The sequence below is a fragment of the Photinus pyralis genome, unplaced genomic scaffold, assembly GCF_008802855.1.
Source record: "Photinus pyralis isolate 1611_PpyrPB1 unplaced genomic scaffold, Ppyr1.3 Ppyr1.4_LG1, whole genome shotgun sequence".
In the NCBI taxonomy this organism is placed as follows: Eukaryota; Metazoa; Arthropoda; class Insecta; order Coleoptera; family Lampyridae; genus Photinus; species Photinus pyralis.
In genome coordinates, this window is record NW_022170249.1 from 54916961 (window position 1) to 54926302 (window position 9342).

Sequence of the window (9342 nt, forward strand, 5' to 3'; positions counted from 1 at the left end):
CAAGGGCGTTAAAAACACATAAGGAGCGAGAAAAATTAGACAGTTTACAACACAAAGGGCATTAGGGATCGCGGCCGCTTACCGCACGGCTCCCACGAAGGATTTGTTCGTAGTGGCGAGCACTCCACCGCTAAGGCTATTGGTGGAGGAAAGAGCTAGGGAGAGGAGTAGAGTAGAAACAATGAATATATGGCAGGGGGAGTGGGAAACCCGCTCCTCCTGGACGTGCACTCTATTTCTCTATGTATGACGAATGTGTGTAATCCTCAAATTACTCGTACACCTCTGCAGGATTAAAAATGGGAAACAGAGAACTGTAAGGACTGTGGACAGAGGGACACGGAAGGGCACGCGGTATTCCAGTGTCTAAGGTGGGAAGCGGCTCGCTGGAGGCTAGTGATGGCAGTAGGAGAGGTTCTAGATCCCGATAACTTGGTTGCAATGATGTTGGGAAGCCCGGAGAAGTGGGAGAAGACGAGCAAGTTTATTGAGAAAATAGTAGCAACCAGAGAAGAGAGTAGCGAGGGAGAACGGGGGTGGCAGAAGATATTTAAAGAACCGAGAAGGAAAATGTCACCTCTGGAAGAATGCACAGCGATGCTCAGAGGCGGACATTTGAAAATGTAATCAGAGAGAAAGGGTTTAGTGAGTGAGAGCCTCACAGTACCTCCGCCGATAGATATAAGGGCGGTGGTGTGCGAGAGGACATTCCCTATCTATAAAAAAATACTAATAATAAACCGTACAAGATTTATCAATCTTTATTTAGTTTTTTCTATTGCCATAATTTAAAGTTTTGTTGAATTGTGAAACAAATAAAGATCACTAAATTTCTTTTATTAGAATTTACTGGTAACTCCTTCTTTCTTAGGTTGGCATAGGTTGCTGTGCGCAAAAGTGAGTGCGCCGACGGTGAATATGCGCGCCTGTAAGGTAAACGCTGCCGTCTTCCGGCGTTTTTTGGCATGATTAAATTCAAAGCTAATTAAGGAATCCTACTCTGATACAAGTTTCATTTTGAAAATCGGCCGTTCGACGTAGGCCTACTTTTGATTGTTTCTCGCGCGTCTGCCTTCGAAACGCTGCCGTCTTCCTGATTTTTCATTACTTTTTATGGCTACGTGCAAAATGTGAAACTAATTTTCAAATTTGGTACTTGGAATACGGTCGTTCGTCGTAGTACAAAAAAAAAATGTAAAATTTGGTTAAGGCCAGGTTTCAGTCGACAGACGAGTGGTTTTAATGTCCATTTTGTACTTGTCAAATCGTCGGTATCTTCTCATAGTCTTTTTTGCAGCTAGCTCTCGGACTGGTACTTTATTAGTATTTTACCTTAGTAAATAATAATTTGAGAGAAGTTTGACTATACCTACAAATTAAATTTTTTGTTATTATTTCAGTTGCCAAACAACCCCTGCTAAGCATACTAAATTCCCCACATATTGATTGTTAATACGACCGCGAAGTAGTGAAATTATCCTCGAATTGCAGAGAAGTAAATTATGGAAGTCGGTAGTACAAAGTATTGTGGCGCGATTACAAAGTTTACGATTCTCAAACTCGTTAACAACTTGTTCCATGTTAAGTTGGGAATTAAGTTGTCTACATTTACTCTGCTGCTATAGTTTTCCGTTTAAGGATAATAAAACTTATAACAACAGAAAACTAAAGACATTCCTGCGGTGCAAGAAATAGCGCCAAATTTATTACAAGAGCAAATTGAACAAGGCAAAGAATTTTAAATATGGATACTATCGCATCGATAAAATTCCTTATGATCAAACAATTTTCATAATAAAATCCCTCAGGTTTGTGAGTTTTTAATAAGTAACTCTGGAAATATTTACCTGGAAAATACAGGCACGAATTTACACAAAAGACCGAAATATTAAAATATGTTTACTGAAGCGCATACATAACGTTCTCATAGACAAAAATGTCTACCATTTTCCTCAAATATTAACATAAAAGAAGATATGTGTATGTAACGGAAATTGTATATTCATTGTTCGTCATAAATCGGAACAAAAAGTTACTTAATTACCAATTCATTTATAATTCTTGCGTTAATGAGAAAATTATTCCCCTTTTAATGGTGTTCACCAAAAAAGTTTAAATCTACAATACGCTATTATTTGAAGAAATATAATTATCTCGGGCTTTTCTCGTACAATAACTATCTCTACCAATTCAATCGGGTTGTGTGAAACAAGTGAATTAAGATCGTCGCGCTTTGTAAAGATTCTCAGAACAATTACAAAAATTTCTAAGAAGTGGTTTTGCGCACCACCGAATGCCTTATATAATGATAGGAAAAAAAAGTAGAGCCTATTCATTTATGTTATCCATTAGTATTGTATTTTAAAATGCCCTTGCTAATTAAATCACTATATCTTAAGAGAATAGTCATTAATTCACTTAAAATCGGGTCAAGAACCCATTGCGCAACAGGGTAATGTGCGTCTCTATTCGATCTAGTACTAACGCGCTCTGTGTAATTAGTAAGAAAATAGCTGCTGGAAAATAATTACGTAGTCTATTGGTCTCTTGAGAACAAACCGTAAAAAGTTGGTACGCAATAAATTCTAATTTTGCTACTCTGTTCTTGACAAGCATACGTTAAAAATTTAAATAACAAACTACTATCTTAATGAGACAAAATTCCGTACAAAGGCAAAATGAATTTTAAATACACAGATACGATAAAGAAAAACTGGCCCTTTGCAGCGCGAAGCGTAACTTCGTTTACTTTAGACTTGTAGATTATGTGCTACTTTTTTGTTTCCTCCTAGCTCTGGCAGAACCTGTTAGAGCTCGTTGGAGACGTACAACTGGTAGGCTACTATAAAATGGGTCAGTACTTACTCCGAAACATAGACAAGGTCATGCTCATGTTATGCTTCGACAAGGGGCTTCTTGATGTAGCAAATCATCCGAAATTCCTCAAGTCAAAGAACTTAAACGAGATGTTTTTGTTGCTTTTAACTTGCCGGCTGCGTGTAGGTTAGAGTTAGCCCTCCACTGTCTAAGAAACCATAGGCTTTTGGCGTTTTTGATGTTTGGGGAGCAACAGGTCTGCCTACTTCTCTGTCCGAAACCGTAGAAGATACGACGATGGTCAAATTAGGTAAACGTTACGCTATTAAACAGTGATTATCATGTTTTAAAGAAAACCAGAAAATCCGATATGCCAGAAAAACCGAAATTTGCCGATTTGATTTTTTTTCTGATGTTATTTGAACAGATAATGAGATTTTCAATACAATGTTTAGTTTCGGAGAAATCATCAACTTTATTTTTTGATATGGCCCGTAAAAAAGTGCATATTCTATTGAGTAGCATTTTTTATTACGAATCCAACGATAATAAACAAAACAAAATAAAAGTTGGAAACTGTTGGTTCCAACAGGATGGTGCACCCGGGCACAACTCTATATATGGCAAATATCCTGGAAAATGAAAAGGTTCTCCGATAGGTGTTCTGGCACGATTAGAACGTTGTGCGTGGGTGCACCATTCTGTTGAAACCAACAGTTTCCAACTTTTTTTATGTCTGACATATCGTTGGATTCGTAATATAAAATGCTACTCAATAGAGTATGTACTTTTTTATTCGCCATATAAAAAAATAATAATGATGATTTCTCCGAAACGAAACGTATTTAAAATCTCTCAACGGTGTCTGGTAGAGCTCAAAAGTGGGAATGGGAAAGTGTTATTTATCTATTTTATTGTATCTCTTCAAATAACATCAGAAAAAACCAAATCGGCAAATTTTGGTTTCTCTGGCATATCTTCGGAAGTAATCGGGAATTTGTGGTTTTCTTTACAGCATGATAATCACTTTTTAATTGCGCAACTTTTCCCTAATTTGATCGTCGTATCTCCTGTGGCTTCGGAGATCCCCACGATAGACATTCTTATTATCTTGGACACAGTGTACGAGGGTGGATTGATATAAAGCTAGCCTTTGATAGATGGCGTTACTTGATACCGAACTGCTCTCGGTTTTGACATTTGCCATTCATGACACGACCTCTGTCAAAATTTTAAGCCAAAAAAAATTAGTTTAGTTTTTACAGCCGTCAGAAGAAAAATGGAAATAATCGAGTATCGTTCGGTGATTAAGTTCCTCCACAAAAAGGGGAAAACGAATGTGCAAATCAAAGCCGACCTGGACGAAGTATATGGTGAGGCTGCACCTTCGTTAGCACCAGTAAAATTTTGGAAAGCTGAATTTGTTCGTGGGCGTAGGAGTGTTTTTGATGATGAGCGTCCTGGGAGGCAAAATGAAGTCACCACGCCAGAAATGATCAACAAAGTCCATGACATGATTATGGCAGATCGTCGAATCAAGCTCCGCGAGTTAGTAGAGGCCCTAAACATTTCCAACGAACGCGTACACAACATCATTCACCACCATTTGGACATGAAAAAGCTATACGCGCGATGGGTGCCGCGTTTGCTGACAAACGCCCAAATGAAAAAAACGTGTGACCACTTCGGAGACGCTTTTGGCGATTATACGGCGCGATCCTATGGATTTTTTTCGCTGATTTATCTTGCCAGCGACTTTTTCCTGTTTCCAAACCTAAAAAAATGTCTCGGAGGACGCCGTTTCGCAACAAACGATGAAGTCGCTGAAACTTCGGCCTATTTTGAAGAGCTCGAGCGAAAGTACTATTCGGATGGGATAAAAAAATTGGAACATCGTTTTACTAAGTGTATAGAGCTAACAGGGGACTATGTTGAGAAATAAATCGATTTAATCCCAAAAAACTTGTTTTTTTCTATCAAAGGCTAGCTTTAGGTATATCAATCCACCCTCGTATATACAAAAAACTTGTTTTTTCTATCAAAGGCTAGCTTTATATCAATCCACCCTCGTATATACAGAAATTGAGATAAAATACATTGAAGGAATGAGACCATCGACGGATTATTATCCACTAAGCAAAATTGCTTAGAATAATAATAATAATTTATTAGTGGAATTAGTGCTATGTAATACAGTTTTACACGGGTCAAAATATAAATCAGAACTGATAGGTCTAGGTAAGTATAAAAGGATTAGGAGAAGTCCTTGTTATGATAAAATGTATAATTTAAAAATTCATTGGTGTGGTAGAATTACTTTTGTATTAAGAACTTTTTGAGAGTTATCTGTAATTCTCTAGGTTCAAGTTTTTTGATATGAGGTAGGACGTTGAATAATTTAACTCTATTAAAATAACCCACGAACATCTACTGAATCGTACTAATCCCCGACAGTGCAATCGATGTAGGATGGCCCTCACAGTGGCCCATATAATAACGGACTGTCCAGTATTCTTTAATGAGCGTGTAACACATAATATTATGCCAAATTATAATCAGAATTTGACCACCTGGAATAAAGCTAGAAATTTATTGAATTTTTTTAAAAGTATTGAAGTGTATGGGGAAATTTAGATGTGTGATTACATAGATGTGAATTAAAAGGGGATATGGGCTTAGCTGCTGAACCCTCATCTAAAAAAAAAAACACTATTATACTACTCTATTATATGGCGCCATAATGCCATCATCGTCTCGTGTGCAATATTCATGTTGCATGATTTTCAAACAATATAAACTAAAGTTTCTTATGACTTGTAAAACAACTTCAACGATATTGCTGTGTGCATTGATCCCAGGTCAAGAAGGACCATACAACCTAGCTAGTTCTGTCATTTTACTTTTCCCGGCACAAATCCTCGCTCCGGTACAGATGGATGATTCAATTCTGACCTCAATTATTTTCTTCACTCCCAGCATACAGTGGGCAAATTCAAAATCCTCAATTTCCAAGCTAACCTTAACTAAATTTTGATCAACAATTAAAATGAACTTTGGACGAGAATCTGTGAGCATCTGAAACTGAAGGTTTTTGGAGGAGCTAAATGATGACAGAAAAATATACAGGGTGTTCCATTTAAAAAAGTGAGGTTTTTTAATATGAAGTTTTGCAACTTTGGACCTACCAAAAAAACACCCTGTAAGCTATTTTTTTAATGTTTTATACTTTTATAGTATATGCATTTATTTGACTTTTACTGAATTTAATTAATTAATTTAATTAATCCAGGATAAAAGACATAAAACCTGGAATCAAAATTTAAGTAATAATTTTGACAATATACTGACGCTTGCAAATGCCCAATTTTTCTTAAAAATCGAATTTTCTTTAAAACTACTAGCTTTTCGGATATTAACCATATAATAAAAAAGACGAACAATTACACGTAGAATTCAAAAATGCATTCAAATACAGGAGGTTCTATTTAAAAAAAATGTACCATTTTGGCGCCCTACTTTGTGGGCGCATCCTGTATAATTCCAATTATTTTCAAAATGTGGAGAATATTCAACCACATCATAATACAAAAGCACTCTATCGAAAAATCTTATCTTCAAGGCATTAAGTTATTCCGTGCAATCGTTGACTCACCCTGTACAGCACCAATACATTCCAAAAGGGAGACAAAACGGTCGAGTAACAATAATGGCGTATACGTTCGTTCTTACAAGTAATCGTTGAATATCGTTTTGTACAGTACCGGCTTCCAAAGAAATTAAAGAAAACTCTGCACGACCTCGGATGGCAAATCAAAGAACTATTATAATAAGAGATCTAGAACACTTGGAACAAATTTACCACAGGAACAACTTAGATCTAAAACTAGTGGATTACAAAGAAAATACCTAGATGACGTAAGAATTTAAATCATGAATATCAATCGTTAAAAAAAACAACATTACAGTGTGATAAAGAACGGATTAATTAACGGATACGACCATCAACGTGCATCTACCTATGCCGTTTTTAAATGAGGAAAAACCTCTATCGAGCCCAATGGAATTTATATGGAAATGCGGCAGATAAACTGGAGCGGGATAGTTCAACACAATTACCGAATCGCTTTACCCCGTATCGATCATCGCTTCTAAGTTAACTACATTTCACTTACCCATTTCGTAAACCATGCGCGCATGAAGGCACTTTGCGCTATTTTTAGCGAAAAGATTAGGTATACTAAGTGGATCTTTTTAGAAAGCGGTCGTAGGTATCTGTCATCTTTATTTGAATTACAATTATAAGAAATTACCTCATGGCTGCGGAAGATCAAAAGCTAATTGAAATGGAAAACTATACCTATTGTAACGTAGAAGTAAGTTTTGCTGTAGTAGCGATCGTTTCCAGAATTTCACAGAATTGACAATTGTTCTGACCGTCATTTTATATCGCGCATTTGAAGTAAGAATGACAGATGTCATTAGAGTGCACGATCATTTGTTTCACTCTGACTACCCTTACGTTTAAAGTGATCCCTTTATCTATTCCTCACGGTTAAAGAACGGCTTAGCCTACTCATTCAAACCTATTGAAGTGTCAATTTAACATATCCTATAAAAAAAATAATATAATGTAGATAATTAGTTTATACTGCTAATTACAAGCATAATATTTGTTACAGTACCACCACAGAAGCCTACCATAATAGACGAAAAAGGCAAAGAAATATTATCCGTTGCTGGTCCATACGATGAAGGTGGCGACATAAAACTTACCTGTATAGTGAGTGGAGGTAAGTTGCTTTAAAAGATACATTCTCTTTAAACTCTCTACGTCTCAATTTTACTATCCTGCCTGTTTATTCCACAAAAACCCCAATATACCGAAGTTGTGTAAGTCCAGACAACTATTGAATACTAAGTAAACTTTATCAAGACAGAATGACGTGGCAATTATTGATAAAGTTCGCCTTTATGAAGCTTATAGAGCAATTCATAACACTGAATTCTCGCTCACAATTACACGCAAAAGTAATTAAATTCACGTCTTTGGCATTCAATATTAGTATGTGTTATAATAAATCTCCAATAGAAAATGTCAGTCAAATTCTCTCTCAGTATTTCAAACGAACATATTCTTAACGTCTTTGGCATTCAATATTAGTATGTGTTATAATAAATCTCCAATAGAAAATGTCAGTCAAATTCTCTCTCAGTATTTCAAACGAACATATTCTTAAAAAGGAAGCGATTAAGATTTACCGTTTATTCGCGAATTCGAGTTAATGCGATTCACTAAAATACGAAAAAAAAGGAAATTACTAATAAATCCTTAATATTAAAGGTCGAATCAATAATATTTGCCTTGGGGAATACCGTACCCCAAATCAATACCGATGTATTTTAAAAACTCGTAAATGCTACAAATGAATGTACTTCAATTTCTTCATGCGATGTTCATTTATTTCGGGGCCGTAAAAAATTTTCGTACATCATATTGATTTATTTTACGCCAAGTTTTGAAGCGTAAACAATTTTGTTATACGAAAATAAAAAAAAGAATAAACATATGAGACGGACATTCTCTTTTATGACTCTATAAAGTTTTTATTGCACTTACGCGTTTATTACGTATCATCGCTTTTGTCGCAGATTCTATTTATACATACATAAAAAAGGTCGAAATAGTGTTCTTATTTAAATTTTATTTGTTCTATTGTGATGGTAATGAGAGCTTTGATCGTCTACAATAGGTAATGTCCATTCGCAAAACTTCCTGGTTAATGATATACGTACCAAGGCAACGGGATACGTATCTAAGTGAGTGGTGTGGACATTATTATTGCTTTTATTTAATTTGATATGACATTAAAGTTGATAAAATTTACAGGTGTTTTTTTGTATAAAATTTCTTTTATCACTAGAAATTATTTGTTAGGCATTATTTTGTATAAAATCGACCCGTGTGTTAGTTACTGGACTTTGAAAAGACAATAATTGATATTTTGTTTACGTTGGTAAGTATTTAACTGCGAAAAAGCGGGTTCCTACGAAAATATAACGATGTTAACGATAACGCATTGATTATAAAAAGAGGTGTTACAAAAAGAGAAAAATCCTCGGACACTCAGATTTGATCGTATAGGGGTTTTGCTGATCTTTTTACAGCATTATAGTGATTGAGTCACTTTATTCGCGAATACAAGTATACTGAAAATTCTTATCGTAAAGTTAAAGATTTTTTTTGTCTATTTTGATCTGTGGCGTTTGATGAATATTAAATTGATTTTATGTAAATTTAAGTTAGGTATTGGAGAACGTTAGAGTTTAATTTTAGATTGAAGGTGTTTGTAATTGGTTTTAAAAAGTTTGTCCAAGTGTGTTTATGAACCCAGTTAATTTTTAATCGTTTATTAATTTGGCCAATCCGAGTGGTTCTTTGTAACATAAAAATAAAGCCATTACATTTTGTTCTAAAATCTAGTTATTGTCGCCGTTTGAAGTTATTTTCAGTGACCAATAGTGGGG

The 9342-nt window shown here is 35.4% G+C and overlaps 1 protein-coding gene across 1 annotated transcript; it reads left to right on the top strand.

Annotated features, from left to right (window-relative positions):
* The first annotated feature begins 4096 nt into the window (after positions 1–4096).
* Positions 4097–4759, top strand: LOC116163170. Its single transcript, XM_031477022.1, has one exon. The coding sequence runs from the start codon at positions 4097–4099 to the stop codon at positions 4757–4759; it is 663 nt and encodes a 220-aa protein (XP_031332882.1).
* The last annotated feature ends 4583 nt before the right edge of the window (positions 4760–9342 follow it).